This window comes from Bombyx mori, chromosome 10 (genome assembly GCF_030269925.1).
Source record: "Bombyx mori chromosome 10, ASM3026992v2".
In the NCBI taxonomy this organism is placed as follows: domain Eukaryota; kingdom Metazoa; phylum Arthropoda; class Insecta; order Lepidoptera; family Bombycidae; genus Bombyx; species Bombyx mori.
Window position 1 is genome coordinate 3,731,037 of NC_085116.1, and position 17,058 is coordinate 3,748,094.

The following is a 17,058-nucleotide window of genomic DNA, read 5'->3' on the forward strand; positions in this document are numbered from 1 at the left end:
TGATTTATAAGAAGTGATTAAAATTTAATGTCTGCATTTTTTTTACGGTTTAATGGGTAAATGAACTTCTCAGAGGCTGAGCTCATCGCGATGCTACCAAGAAATTTGACATCAAAGTCTCAATTTTATCTATCCGCCAGATATAGGTCAAATGACAGTAGCCGTTCTTCGTAGTAATGTACACAGTAATAAATTATTATATTATAAAATAATGTAATATATATAACAATATATTATAAAATTGTATTGCGACCCGTGAGTTGGCATTCACTGCATCGCACTGATTTTAGCGACCCACGTTTGGCAACACCTGCATTTGAAATAATTTTATCCTCGATTGAATATAAACTCGTGCTACCGTTGTAGCCAGTCATTCTGAAGCCGCGCTTAATAATTACATTATAGGTTTAGTCTAAACTTACTTAACACGTTGACCGCCATGTGAGTCACCGGTGCCCTACGCAGCGCACTGAAGTAATTATGTCGATTTTGATCTTTTAACTAAGTCGTTTAAATCCTTCTACGTCGTACGGTCCAACTCTACAATGCAAGTAGCGATCGTTGTTCCTGTATATCAACAATGTTAGGGCTACAACCAAACCAATGCGTGCCGTTAAAGTTCCAGGAAGTGGAAGAAATAAACTAAAGAGCCATATGGTATTTGCATGGCGAAAATTATCTCTTGAAACTGAAGATAAAACTTGTGGTCGAAGTCTGAATTGTGGAACTGGTATCAAACTATGCATAATAATTGGTACCGATCCGAATCTATATATATATATATAAAAATGAATTGCTATTCGTTAGTCTCGCTAAAACTCGAGAACGGCTGGACCGATTGGCTAATTTTGGTCTTGAATTATTTGTGGAAGTCCAGAGGTTTAAAAGGTAGAAAAATATGAAAATGCCCGGAATTAAATTTTTGTTTTTACTTTTAAGTGTCCCCCCCGTCGGATGGATTCCTTTTGTTTGTTTTAAGTTTATTTTATACAAAAGATTAGGTATTTTATCTATACATTGAGGCACTACGAAGTCTGCCGGGTCAGCTAGTAGAAAATAAAATAAAATCACTGTTTTAATTACGCAGTACTTTATTGTTACATAATCAGCGTCGAAAGTCCTACGCTGGTGCCCGTCGGTCGCGCGGTGCACTGCCCAAACAATACGGAAGTTTCTTGTACAACATTTTGAAGGTAACAATGAAACCCATTAAAATAACGTTTAAGCGAATATTATTTCGATACAGATACAACGAAGCGCGGCGATACGTCATGCCATCTCCCTCGCACGCCCGTGCCGTAACGATAGTGACATGAGTCGTCTATTATCAAAGGTGGCAATCTGTGCATTTGGACAAAAAAATGTTATTGATATGTCAATACAGATTGATTTGAATATAATCGTCTCCTTCAAAGAATACGGTTCAAAACCTGCATTAAATAAAGGTTAATACTTAACCTGTTATTTATCTAAGATGTCGATCAGAAGAGTTTTGTGACTGCCAATGGAATACAAAGTCAATAATTCGTTTTTCTGATTTACCAATAATTGTCCAAAAGTCACATTGCCGGCTTTGATAATAGTCGACTCGCATAGAACATTGTTTACGTCACGTTTTGATTATTGACAACTACCCCCAATACCGGACTTCAAATGTATTTAGTTATGTTTTCATTAAACATGTTTTAAATATAATTTCAATTAACATTCCTTCAGTGAATATTCTCTAGGCAGTGCAGACGCAACACTAGATTACAATAGTTTTGGCGTTTCGCAACAACAGTGAAATACACTAATCGAATACACCCAAATATTAATGTTACGTTTTATATTTACAATTTTATTTTTCCTTCTGACGCTTTTCAAATCACATCACTACACGAGCCGTTATACATTTTATATACAGGAAATGAAATCATTCGACGGTGCGAAGCGATCTAAGTCTTATCAAACACATCGGGCACTATTCAAATCAATACAGTAAATTAACTAAACCTTATAACGTAACACAACGAACGACTACTAATGCACAAAATGTCTAAGTTTATATACAATTACTTTAATTATGCTAGAAAAAAATTATTATAAGGAGGATAAACGCTTTTTTTTTTCGTTTTCTTAATATAATAGTAATCATAAATCATAATACTACTAAAGATTGATGCATACATTGTAAAAAAAATTAAAGTGAAATTAAGAAAAACGTTGATTTGGAGCTACAACGTTTTATTTGCTAATATTTACAACGAGATCGCGCGAACACATTGTGTAGCGCTATCTGAATATGCGCGTAAGCTTACATTTTCTACGGCCAAAGAATATTTGGTGCCAAAGCCATGAGAATTCGGAATACAGGGACCGGTATCGACTGGCCAGCGAGTGATATACAATGTACGGAGATTTCGGAATCCATTCTCGGAGACCTTTGGAGCTACTATCGACACCGTAATGTGCAACCAGCCTTATACTGAACGTTTATTTAACCCTTTCAGTGTGAACCTTCTATAGATCGACTCTCAATGCAATAAAATGCGGAGCGTCGGAATGCCGGCTATTTGCGCAGTTTGATTATAAATATCAGGTATTTGACCTGTACAGATAGGTCTTAACGCGCATGTATAACTTTTAATAAGTTAACAACATTTCATATATCAATAACAATTTAAAATTACTTTACGATGATTTTTGTATTATTTTTTAAGTTAAAATTCTTTATACGATATTTTTTTCAATAACCCTCTTATCAATTTCCGCAAAATATGTGAAAATAAGCTCGACACTAAAAAGGTTAAATTGGCCGAACAAAAATATTTTCTTTTTATTTTTTGCTCCAAAGATATTGTATTAAGCTATATTGTACTAGGTATATTATAATGCAAAAATAATGTGAATCAATTTTATATTTAATTTACCGAACTCCGTAATAGTAAATTTCCAATTAACGTAAGATTATAATATCTCTTCTCAAAATTTGAAACTGATATCTGATAAAAAAAAAAAAAAAAAACTGTTTAAAGTTCGTCTAACAATTAAACAAAATCACGCACGACATCAGTGGTCCGGAGCAACGTGGTCGACCTTTATTTTAATCAGAATTAAATGCACAAACAATACGTACGTACGTCATCGAAAAAAAAAAAAATTGTTTTTCATTTCTTGTTGAGATTATCGTTACGGTTGCGAGAATGGGCCTCGCGTACTCCGCAATCGCGTGTACCTAACTAACACGGCATAGCCTAAATCACAATACTCACTAAACACGCGCGTTTCGGACGAACAGCTGGCTAACTTAAACTAGATAATACGAGATCTCTGGAAGTCGGGAAACGTAAAAGCAAAATATATTTTTTTATTCTTGAAACAATCAAACGAGAGTTATATGAACAGATTTACGTTCGCTCAAAGTTGTTATTGTAACTATAGTTCATTTACAGAATATACACCGCGCATTTATTTACAAAGGAAACGTATTTTGTCTAGCTCTAACTACTTCGCTCGTTTGGGAGAATGAAGCGCGATTTCGTTCGAACTAACCCCTAAAAACGATCTAAACTCGACACTAATTTACGCAAGACCTGATCATTATATACAGACTAAATGCCCGGGTGCTATTGTGTGGATCACAGTGATAACTTTCTGAGTTAAGGCAAGGTGGGGTCTGTCGGTACCCGGCATATCATGTTTAACTAGCTTTTTACTACATATATAAATTCATCAGAGTATATATATATAGGAACTGTAAAAAAAGACTACGCCTGCATGTATCAAAACTTTATAACAGTAACCTTACGATTATTTTGGTGATTAAAAAAAAATATTCTAAACAAAATAGCCGGATCCGATTTAGATTTACTGACATCGCTTTTTTTACACCATCGCGTCGCATGAGACTCCGCCATTTTGAGGAATAAGGTACGACAAGATGGCGCCCAAGTGCCAATCAACGGTACAAAATATAAAGCCATTTTTGTGGACCGGCTACTATCGGCTTCTAACATCCCATTCCATTCTAGTACATAACTAACATTAATACTATGTTACTTGTTTATTTACATTTTCATTTCATTATTTCATCTTTATAGTTTTGAACTAGGTTTAAGGCTACGGCTCCTGTGGCCACTTCTGCAAAGTCACACTATAATAATACATATGTATGTGTTAGCAGCGTGATAATTACAAAACTAGTTCCTAAAAAATATACTTCTTATTATAATATAAATGTTAAAACGATCGTCAATGCGAGTTGTTATTTTAGTAAGAGCGCTCTGAAGGGCACAATTTGAATGGTGTGAATTTGTTGTGCAATAACAATTGTATTAGCGTAATCTATATTTTGTTAAAGACATCTTGTTAAGACTACGATTATACAGCGGAAATTTATTCGATATATGGAAATTTACATAACGCCTTATAAGTCAGTTAGCGCGACACACCGAGAATCCAGTAAGCCGCTTTCGCCCGGTTACGTTGGCAGAACCCTCTAGAATAACAGATTAATAGAGGAAAAAAATAATAATGAGGCGCGTCAGCATTTCCCATGTCCCATTTACACGAATCCTCTAGTTATATTAAATGCTTGAAATACACAAGTGTCCGTTACAAACATTTCACTATAAAATATCTCACTACATCATTAATGTTTGAATAATATTTGAAATTACTCCTCTTGCTTACACGTTTTTTTATTTTTGTTTTTTTTTTTTCATTCTTTTATTTTTTGAGTCATTTGTTTTTTATAAATCTAACGCTATACATATTCTAAGCTAAGTATTATGTAAAATGTTCAGTCGATGTTACATACAATGGTGTTGTTAAGGCTTAATTACATATTAAATACGAGGATTTGAGGTCGTCGCGCAGACAACTGTTCCATAGATGCACTGGCTGTTAACAGCGAAAATTGTTTGGTTTGACGAAGTGTATATAAAACGGATGTCTGCACGACGTCACAAAACAAATTATAAACACGTAGAACACAGTACAAATCATAAAAAAAAACTAAATATTGAAATCGATTAAATTGAAATCGATTAGATTCAAGTCGATTAATATGCATTAATAATATTGTAATGTTTATTGTTCGAAACGTTCTTAAACAAAAACAAAAAAAAACCACAATCAGGCACACATTGAAACCTACCACGATCACATACACGTTTATTTAATTTAAAACATGGAATTTTAAGATTAAATGAATAATACGAGTATAAACAGTCTGCAACATTTCTCTACAGAGTTGTCACAGTTTATGTTTACTCTGAACACAGAATTCATAGTTTTTTCTTTGTTTAATCGCAACAAATTCAAGCTACTGTTACTCAAGTAAGAACTATGAATTTGGCAAAGAGTATATTAATAGTGCTCGACCCGCACGCATGCTTCGACAGACAACTCTTCTCATTCATCAAGATTTTTAAATTTAGTCGCCTAATATTTTTTGACGTCCAATCTCATGAACTCATTTTGACTGTTTAATTTAGTCGCTTAGAATTTCTGACATCCAATCTGTCACGTCAATTTCGTTGTATTTTTTTTTGTGTTGGCAACATCACTATCGGTCTTACCAACCGCAAATTCGACGTCCTCGAATTTAGACCACGCACGACAGTTTTATGAACTACAAAGACAATTTCTACTAATTAAAAATATAATGTTGAACGCATTGATGAAAAAAATTATGTTACCGAATCACATTTAGATAATTATCTTTGAAATCGCGGCACGTTTTCCATGTTTATAACATTTATTCGCATTTTATACATGTATTTTTAAAAATGTAATCGTAATGAGGTATGGTGCGGTATAAAAGTTTTTAGTTTATCATTTTCTCTACTTAACACAAGCTAATCAAAGCAGACCTCTTTGCTGATCGAAATGGAACATATGTGTAATATTGCGAATGAAATCTCACAGTTAATAATTCGATTATAGGGGTGTGTTAGAAGTGGCTGTTCGGCAATAGAAAGCGGTGCCATTTCAATCAGCACAGATAATATATTTTTCGAAAGTCAGTCTGCTCTGTCTATCTCGCGTCAGTGTATTCAGCGCGTCGCTTGTCAAAGACGCGCTTCGCTTCACGTCATTCCCACTGGTGCGGCGACGGCGGGAGCTCGGATGGATGCGCCACTGTCGAGCTGCAAATATCCAAGTATCGCACAACGTAAGTCAAGTATCGACAATGCGTGCGCATACCCACACCCACGCCATCATAGATAACTGGATTCGTTCGATTACAAAAAAAATATAATCCAGCAAACTCAGTAAACTCATGCAGATTTATTATGAGATTCTCGACTCGGATATTAAAAAAAACGGAACTCGATATAGCAAAACCGCATCACAAATCAAAACTACGTTTGTTTAGCTACATTAATACGGACGCACTTCACCACAACCGTGTGTCCGGCACTGTGCTCACGTGACTAACTACTGCATGCACTACCAAGCCTCGAAGTGACTGCCACGAAATGTGTAAACCAACCCTACGAAAAAAAAAATGTTTTTTGAATTTCAAAAATCGAATGCTACGAGTTTTTTTTTTTAAATTAACTATACGACAAGATTTACACATTTTACGGCTTCGATCGTCAATAAACAGCAAAATAATTTCAAAAGAAACCCCTCTTAAACAATTCACTAAGCCCACAACGAGTTGACGCGTGATTATCTTGATTCTTTAATACGCAATCAAAACACTTAAGGAAACGTCCGCGTCACATGCTAGAAGTATAACATATTTCGATTTCAATATGTAAAGGATTCTGAAGTTATATTTCGCTAATTTCTGACCAATTCTGAACGAATACCGATGGAGTGTAATAATTCGTTTTTTTTTGTTTGGTCTCATAAGAACCCAATGATTTTCTTGTACTCCAAACGTGTGACTCAAAGCGGAAATACATGCAGAGAAACAGTAATCGGGACGGAACGAGCAAAATCTAACGATCAACCCTTTTGAAACAAACGACAATCGAACTTAAAAGCAACACGATAAAGTCTAGTGTTGCGCCGTCGAGTGCCGTGCGAGCATTCCACGTGAACCTTTACTGCAAAACGTTGACAAGGGTTCCGGCATGGCGCAAGCGTCGAAATAAAATATCTTCCAAGTTTATGAATTATTCATTAAATCGATAGTTTTATTAGTTTAAGTTAAAATTTCGAAGCTTGCGCCAAATCATAGATAGCACCGGCCCCTTCACATTAGAGTCCCACAGATAAGCAACGTTTAATAGTAACGGCATTATATGGACATGACATTAACATATCGTGCGAAAGGACGCTTACTGGACGGGCCCAGCCGGCCTAGTCAGGCGGCACACAGAAATATCACCGGCGATAGAAGTAGTATTTTTGCCGCCGTCTTGAAAGGGGAACAAACTTTTGTTTTCGAACCCGCCCTAGATCTGTCGCAGAACACACAGAAAAAAAAAGCAGTGTTATTTACTAGAGTCCGACAGAATTATCGATTTATCGATAAATGAGTTATTTTTACGTTTACAAAACCAGAATCGTACACGAGTGAGTAATTTTAAACTATACTTATGATTAAGTTAATTTTTTTAAACAATCACTCACTCCAACTCTAGCATTTAAAATCTAATAAGGGATCAACAGCGGTGCTAAATTTAAACAACCAATTAACCACCATTTCAATAGGGTTGATTTTGCTGGAAATAGCAGCTTGCGTGGGTATTCACACGAACGACTATCGCTCAGAAGCACCGAGGAGATATTATTAAAACAAAACCATGCACAATTCGGGCCCTCGCAAAATCGACCCGCACTGTACAAAATGAACCTACACTGCAAACTACTGTGTGAGAGGGACAGGGATATCGACGTTAAGGGAGAGGGGTATGGCGTGATAGGTTCAGCGACCACCGATCAGCTGACATTGAATAGTGCCTATAGCTCTAGATATTTTGGACATTGAGACACAGATAGTACATTATTTGCACGGTGATGACACGCAGTGCACACAGTAAAGCTCGCACCGTGCCACACCTAGTTGTGATGACTGTTTGCTTCTCGGATCTCATTATATTTGCTGACGTGAAGACAACACCGAAAATCTGATACGAAAAGATACATCCGAATTAACTTCGCCTTATGAAGCGATTTACATAAACGTCTTATCGTCGGATGAATCCGAAGATTACTTTACAATATTACAGCGTTGCCTTCACGTCTCGGGTTCAGATAGGCGTGGCCCAAGGTCTGGGTGCGGGTGGTCGCTACGCAACAGAACGAGTTAGATTGTTGCCGTCAGCCGTCGAAACAGAGAGGAATCAGTCCACCGACACATACCCCACACATTAACGGCTCGCCGTAAGCTTTACTGTGATGTTAAAATAAGACATAGCAGCGACAGAAACTACACGTAAAGTTCTGAGCGAGACGTCGTGCCTTCACTGAGAAACAATCGTTTGCCTGTATCGTCGATGGATACATCATTTTTTTTTATTGCTTAGACGGGTGGACGAGCTCACAGCCCACCTGATGTTAAGTGGTTACTGGAGCCAATAGACATCTACAACGTAAATGCGCCACCCACCTTGAGATATAAGTTCTAAAGATCTCAGTATATTTACAACGGCTGCCCTACCCTTCAGACCGAAACGCATCACTGCTTCACGGCAGAAATAGGTAAGGCGGTGGTACCTACCCGCGCGGACTCACAAGAGGTCTTAACATCAGTAAACGTCATTACATTACGTTTAAATACGTCATTAAATAAATTTGTATTAGCGTTTGGATGATTGGTTCTCGGTGAAGACATGAATGTGGGGGTAAGGTTCGATTTCGATTAACTCCCGGAGCCGACTTCGGACGCCAACGAAGGTTACGTATCGCAAAGAAATCACCTAGTGTCGGTTGGTGTCGGTTGGTTGCGGTTGTGGTTGCGGCGCCTTACCTTGCGAAGCTCTTGAACGCGGCGGACTGCGGGTTGATGCAGAGCGGAACGCGAGACGTTTGGAGCTGCTCCGCTATGAACTTGTGTATCTCCTCTGTGGACATTTGTTTGTGGTGTGTCTTTTTTTTTAACGTTAGCTTTAACGTCTTATTTGTTAGCAAGGTCCACATCTGTACTAAGATCGGGCTTAATATCCTTGTTGAGATAGCTTGTGGCCGTTGAACGTGGAACGTTTACACATATTTTTAATCCCACTAATCTTGGGAGGATATTTGAAATTATCTACTTCCGATATTTGTTACTTTTGTAAAAACTATGTTTCCTCAAATGTAGTAGCGCTGGTATATAAGAAGAATGTATAGTAAAAAGTAGATCAATTCATAATTTGAGAGATGATTCATTACAGAAATGTATAGACTTGTAGTTGTTAGTTATAAATCATAATGTAAGGGTTTATAGACCGCGTCCAAGTTCAAGATTATCAGGGACACAAAGATTACCTGCTATTGCGAATTCCTTTCAAGCCTCGTTTGAAGAAGTACATTTCACCGTAAGGAGGAGGAAACTTATTTGAGAGTCGAAAGATAAGCAGCAAAAACAGCCTCTGGGCATTATGTTAATAACAGTTGTAGATAGTGGAAATCTGAAATTACCCTCAATCGGGGGCAGCGCAGTGTTAAAAACTATATAATGGGACGTCCTCTGTGATACGCAAAAACCTTAAAATGTCCTGTAATTTTAAAGTTATTTTATAAGCTATTGTAGTCCACTTAACGGCTCATTTGTACCTTTGACCTGATGCACGGAGGTGAGCTTCCGTTCCCATGCATCGTGGAAGGGATGCGGCGCCACCGGCTCCAAGTCTGGAGAATAGTGCCTGGCTGCTGGGGGGGCGTTGTAACAGCACTTGCACATGCATGAGTGATAACGGAGTCGCCCTTCTTCGAGGTAAGGATGTGCTAGTGCGTCCACTACGGAAATCCTCTTGGCTGGATCGAATACCAACATCTGGAATCACATTTCAAGTTTGGTTAAAGGAATATAGTTTTAGAACATTTTAAAAATAATAACTTGGAACAAATCGCCCCCAATCGGCCCCAAATTAGGACAGGCCAACGGCGGATCCAGGGGGGGGGGGTCATGGGGGTCATGGGGGTCATGACCCCCCCCTGAGCTAGTTCCAGGACTTGAACTAACTTGGACTAATTGAAGAACATCATGATTTATTTATTATCTATTGTTATCAAAATTAAATTATAAGTTCTTAGCTTGCCCACGACTATGTGACCCCCTCCTGGCGCCAAAGCTGGATCCGCCCTTGGGACAGGCATACTTATATAAGTCTTTTTTAAGGGATTTTATGACCTGGTAACTAAGACATTTAGGTCAAGTCTTATCTTAATTTATATTTATAATTTTATGAAAAATGATAATATGAAATAAAGTGAAATGAAATGAGATGATATGATATGGTATGAAATATAATCTCAGTAAAATGGACATTTACTGAGACTTTTTCGGTGGACTTTTTGGAGGATCCCGAGAAGTTACGTTCAGCGGCTTTGTTTGATTTTCCCACATTGTTGCACTGTCACAGATACGAAACAGTTAATAAACCACCGTTATTACACATTTAAACCTGAAGAAACACTAAATAGACAAAATAAAACAAATCACACAGCTTCACTCCTCGCGTTCCCGCCAAAAAGTCCTTACATACGTCTAAATATATACATATATTGATAGTAAATACCCAGACATAGACCAAAACAAACCTGTTCATCACAAAAATGTTTGGCCGATGCGGGAATCGAACCTACGACCCTCGACTCGACCTCGACCGATTGCACTACCTATTTTGTTGAACATAATATTATTATCATTGTGAAGCTGACGTCACAGACCTGCGCGAGTAGATGCACGGCCTCGTGTGTGGCTTGAACGGAGAGCGTGTAGAGGGCCGCGAGGGCAGGGGGGCGGGGCGCGCGGCGAAGCATGTGTGCGCGGGCTCCTGCACACGCGTGACGCATATCCTCAAGCGACGGCGTGCCCAGCAGATCAGTTATCAACTCCAACTAGAATTTTCGTTCATATTTTTTGGATGCGAGAACCAACCCGGTGATCGGTGATGCACTGGTGGTAGGACCTCTTGTGATGCACTGGTGGTAGGATATCTTGTGAGTTCGCGCGGGTAGGTACTACCACCCTGCCCCTATTTCTGCCGTGAAGCAGTAATGCGTTTCGGTTCGAAGGGTAGGGCAGCCGTTGTAACTATACTTGAGACCTTAGAACTTATATCTCAAGATGGATGTGCGCATTTACGTTGTAGATGTCTATGGGCTCCAGTAACCACTTAATACCAGGTGGGCTGTGAGTTCGTCCACCCATCTAAGCAATAAAAAAAAACCTTTGTCCCCTAAATACATATTACAGTATAGTATAATCAAGGTCAAGGAAAATCGATTAAAAATTTTCAGAGGGGATGCTTTATCGTCTTTAAGGAACACTTCCTGTGTTGGAATTTGTAACAAACATAAAGTGTGACGTCAATTCTAACAATAGTCCTCTGTCTCTCTCTGTCTAACACTTATATATACATATATAAGTAAAAACAAATGAAATATGTATGTACCATTTCCTCCGGTTTGACAAGTGATTGTCGTTTACCACTCTCTTTGGTTAGGAATTTTAGTACTACCCACTTTTTTTTTTAAATAAAATTTGTATTTGTATTTTGTCTATTTTGTATAATAACAATATACAAAAAAAATTATAAGTGATTATGATAGATTTGGATTTCTGAGCGAATACTAATAAAACTAAGGTCAAACAATTCTATCTCTCATCAAACGAATGAACATTGTACTATACTCTACGTATATACTGTGTTACTTATAATATTTTGTATTCAAGTTTAACAATATTTGCTATGTGTGTGTGCATTACTATAATTCTAATGTTGTATTTGTTATTTTAGATGTTCTACACACACTCATCACTTTTAATTATTATTCTCATAATCCTCTCGCAGGTCTGCTGGAAAAGATTTCTTAAAGAAATAAGCAGTGCCTTTGTACATAATTTTCCTATTACTCTGTACTATGTCTTCCTTTTTATGTGTACATAAATAAATAAATAAAATGAAAAACGCCGATTCTTCTCTCACTTGACTATTGAGTTTGTATGTAATTAACTTTTGACATATGCTACACTCACCTGTTGAACGGGACTCTGTGCCTGGAATAAGATACGCCTGCCAAGTAGCTCGCCGAATATACAGCCGACCGACCAGACGTCAACAGCTGCTGTGTAATGGTTCGCTCCCATCAGAATCTCAGGGGCTCTGGAACATAATCAGAGGTTTTTTTTTTCAAATATCCCCATAGATAACTTTTTTTAATACGCTTTCATTAGCTTCAGACGTGAACATAATTTTGACCCCCTCCAAAACGTCGGATTAACAGGATATTAACAAAATAACCCTTCTACTCATATCTATTCATAAAATATTTATAGCTACTGTACTATACCATGCACTCCACGCTTTTCTTACAGTAAAATCATTTTTTCTTACACTATCTTTAATTCATATTTATTAAGATTTATTTTCTATTTTTAGTGGGATTTTCTATAAAAGCGTATTTTTTTAGTTTTTTAAACTATTATTTATTTATTGCTTAAGTGGGTGGACAACCTCAGAGCCCACCTGGCGTTAAATGGTTGCTGAAGCCCATTGACATCTACAACGTAAATGCGCCATCCACCTTGAGATATAAGTTCTAAGGTCTCAGTATAGTTACAACGGCTACCCCACCCTTCAAACCGAAATGCATTGCTGCTTCACGGCAGAAATAGGCAGGGTGGTAGTACCTACCCGCGCTGAATACCTGCCTTTTTATTAACGTATGCGTCTCTGTCCTCCTTGAAGTATTGCATTGTTGATAAGGAAGCAACCGTAACATCATTAAGTCTCAAAATAACTAAAGATAGACATCGTCAAGGCCCGTGTCACTCAATGAACGTTTCCAACTAATCCGACCAGAATGTCGTGAAATTCCAAACAAAAGACCTTCGAAACAATCACGAATTATTAAAAAGTTAGATTTTACTCAATTGAACTTTTTGGATGACGGATATAAAATACTTCTAATTTAAAAACTAAGAAAACACATTTAAATAACAATTAATTTAATCTTTCTTTCTTTCATCCTGTTGATACTGATCAGGACAACAATTTTATATCTTCGCTCGATATAAAGCGAATTATTACCTATATATTAATACGTGAAGCAAAAACTTTCTATCCCTTTTTAAGAAAATTGCGCGGACGGAGAAGTATGAAATTTTCCACACTCATAGGGAATATAGAGAAGAAGTTCACAATGCTAATATTTTTTTTAAATAAAGCATAAAAGATACATTAAATCAATAAAGAAAACATTACACACACTACATACCAAGTATTTGACGCACACACGCATGCATACTATTAATTGTCAAGCTTTTGTTCTTGACGTCTGTTGTCAAATTGAGAATTCATTAAATATTGTTTGTCTTTATTAATATTATTTATAGCCTTGGCGAAATTTGTGATTATAGAAGTATAAGATACAATCATAATAGTGTACAAACATATTATACAATTCCAATTAATTATAGTCGAATTTCGACTACTGCGGGACTTCTAATGTTAATAATTATATAATATTACTAGCTGACCCGGCAAACATTGTTTTGCCATATATAAGATTTATAGGGAATTTCTAGTGTAGAAAAAAAACTAACTTATTGTAAGTGTGTAAGGATGTGGTAAATGAGTGAAAGAGGTATGTAGCGCTGTAAACGATGAGGGAATATATAATAAAAATAACAAAACCTCATTCAACCACATAATACCTCATTATAACAAAAAAAAAAGACCAAATAAAAAAAATATGTTAGGGGTGGACAACCCTAATCACTTAGGGGTATGAAAAATAGATAGTAGCCGATTCTCAGGCTTACTGAATATTCATAAAAAATTTCATGAGAATCGGTCAAGCGGTTTCGGAGGAGTATGGGAACGAACATTGTGACACGAGAATTTTATATATTAGAAGAAGATTAAGAATTATTTCCATCGGTCCGTGCAAATTTTCAAGTTAATCGGGGTTTTTGAATCGGCGACATTAACGTTCAAGGATTCCGTTATGTACAAACAAACATAAATACATACGAAGCGAATAAAACCGTGTTAAATTTGTTAGAAAATGTTCTTTAAGGCATCGACTGAAAAAAATATATTTCATATCCTTCATTAAAAATTTCAATAGTGTTCTTACTTTTAAATTTTAGAAAATTTCATTGACAGGTTTTATTATATGAGTAGACGTCAGTTCTAGTTTATTATTATTGTATTGATATATTATTTTTAAGTGAGTACCACCGATTATGGTTGAGTCGCAATTTTCTTAAAATTTACTTTTAACTATAAATTCAGACCATATTCTGGCTCGGAAAGCGTATCCCGGCGAGAGGTTGATTTTAAGAATCATTATGTAACAACAGCACTAAAACCTTAGAATACCACATCAGCATAATTCTGACGATTTCTGCCGCGTATCAGGCACATATTCGGGTTCAATGGTTGGAACAGCCTTTACAGAATACCAATGCGACCTCGAAGCTTTAGAACTCTTCTACCATTCAATGCAATAAAAACGAAAAAAAAACAAACGAAATATTTTTGTATTTTTTTCATGTGACATTAAATTTAAAACTAATATCCGTGACTTGATAAATTTTATTTTTTGAACACATAAGACGTAGAATTGAATAATAAACACATCTATAAGAGTAGGTATTAAAATTCGAAAATATAACAGGCAAACAAAGTCATTCCGTTTTATGACGACAAGTTTCAACGCGGACGAAAGGAAATTTAGATCTTAAACACTTCGCAGTTCATTGCACGTTGGTAAAAAAAATCCGGGCGGACGATGAAACTACATACATACTTTTTTTTTAATTACAGTATAATGATTTTTATTATAATTTAAGGATATAAATGTTCAACATCGTGCCCTTTACTTAGATCAACTTCTAAACATACTAGACAAGAACTGGCCACCCAAACTTCTGATGATACTCGCTCCGTACGGGAATTGAAAGCGAATTAATTACCATGAGCATTAACCATTACACCAAAGCAGTCATCAAAATCTATATTTATATATATAAAAGAAAGTCGTGTTAGTTACACTATTTATAACTCAAGAACGGCTGAACTGATTTGGTTGAAAATTGGTGAGGAGGTAGCTTAGAACCAGGAGAAGGACATAGGATACTTGAGTCGTCTATTATCAAAGGCGGCAATCTGTACATTTGGACAAAAAAATTTTATTGATATGTCAATACAGATTTATTTGAATATAATCGTCTCCTTCAAAGAATACGGTTCAAAACCTGCATTAAATAAAGGTTAATAGTTAACCTGTTATTTATCTAAGATGTCGTTCCGAAGAGTTTTGTGACTGCCAATGGAATACAAAGTCAATAATTCGTTTTTCTGATTTACCAATCATTGTCCAAAAGTCAGATTGCCGCCTTTGATAATAGTCGACTCACTTTTTATCACGTTCCCGTGGGACGTGACATAAAACGTGGTATAACAAAACGCAACTGATATGGAATAACAAAACGCAACTGACAGCTAAACGTAACGTAGTCTATGGTTAATTATAGTAGAATTTTGAAGTTGACCGGCTGATGTGTTTGTTACGAGTTTCTATTAGCTTATTGTGCCGAGATAGGTTATCATTAAGAAAGCCATGCCGCGACCAACACTATCAACTCTTTCCCGACGAAGCCGTAATGCAACTAGGAACTAGGATTCAAAACATAGCGAGTGAAAGGACTGAAGAAGAACAAGAAATACAAATATAATAATAATAATAACAACTAAAATACATGGCCAATAAAGAATCGTTAAAATACTTGTTTTTTTTTATTTACATTTATTATCCAAATAAAAAATTTACCTTGATAAAATCAAAAGTCTGCTCATTTATTGCCTCTAAGGCGGAAAAAAGTTCGTCGGGTCAGCTAATCACTAAATAGTATAAAACAAAGTCGCTTTCTCTGTCCCTATATCTGTCTGTCCCTATGTATGCTTAAATCTTTAAAACTACGCAACGGATTTTTAATGCGGTTTTTTTAGCAGATATAGTCATTGAAGAGGAAGGTTTATATGTCATAAAGTATAGTAATAATATAGAGTATATATATATTATATGTAATAATATAGAGGAAGGTTAACATCCATTAAATGGTGGAGAAATCAATAATAAATTACAGTTTCCGAAGCGAAGCGAGGGCGGGTCGCTAGTAATGTATAATAACATCGCACCAAAAAAAAAGGTACAGAGAATGGACATCGCAGGAGAGAATTCGCAAATGACTCGTTCTCAATGAGAATGAAATATGAGGCGCGCTTACTGCGGAACCGCTTCCGAAATAATTTAGACGCCGCCGCCGCCGTGTCCCTGAGAGAGAAACCATCGTTGTGCGAATGACGTTTTCTATACAAAACTCGAGGATCATCTTTCGCGTCCCACTTTCAAAGTTGCGGTCAACCGAGCGAGGTCATTATATTCATTTGCCGTTCGAAAATTCACTTTTATAAATTTTAACACTAAAATTTACTCGACTATAAATTTTAATTACGACTTGTTTTAAAGTCTCTCGAGGCTATTGCAAGTGTGATGATCACGAGTAGTAGCAGTTGTAATAATTTTAATCATGTTTTTATTGCGTATTAAATAGCTACTAAGTTTTAAATAAATTAAAATAATGAGAGCCGTCTATAGTTTGAAAATCGACTATACTCTAAATAGTAGGAATTTATCAAAAAATCATGCAGTCATTAAACTAATACAAAAAAATGCGGAGTCAACTTTTTTATGTTTATTGCTTAGATGAGTGGACGAGCTCACAGCCCACCTGGTGTTAAGTGGTTACCGGAGCCCGAAGACATCTACAACGTAAATGCCGCTACCCACCTTGAGACATGAGTTGTAAGGCCTCAGTATATTTACTCCAACTAGTGGCCCCGCAGTAGTCGAAATTCGACTATAATAAATTGAAATTATAAGTTTAAACACTAT

General features: G+C 36.5%; 1 protein-coding gene across 2 annotated transcripts in view; it reads right to left on the reverse strand.

The window, feature by feature from the left end:
- Positions 1 to 1,073: 1,073 nt before the first annotated feature.
- LOC101737550 (serine/threonine-protein kinase NLK) overlaps positions 1,074 to 17,058 on the reverse strand; it is a 152,105-nt gene continuing 136,120 nt past the window's right edge. Inside the window, exons 6-11 of one of the 2 annotated variants that reach the window (XM_038013337.2) lie at positions 12,131 to 12,257; positions 10,819 to 10,989; positions 9,703 to 9,922; positions 8,915 to 9,008; positions 7,285 to 7,403; positions 5,998 to 6,134 (exon numbers count right to left, since the gene is read on the reverse strand). In XM_038013337.2, the coding sequence (XP_037869265.1) occupies positions 7,307 to 7,403; positions 8,915 to 9,008; positions 9,703 to 9,922; positions 10,819 to 10,989; positions 12,131 to 12,257 (709 nt within the window). In that variant the 3' untranslated portion in view covers positions 5,998 to 6,134; positions 7,285 to 7,306. Of the gene's footprint in view, positions 6,135 to 7,284; positions 7,404 to 8,914; positions 9,009 to 9,702; positions 9,923 to 10,818; positions 10,990 to 12,130; positions 12,258 to 17,058 lie in introns of both variants that reach the window. The other variant, XM_038013338.2, reaches the window with a different exon arrangement.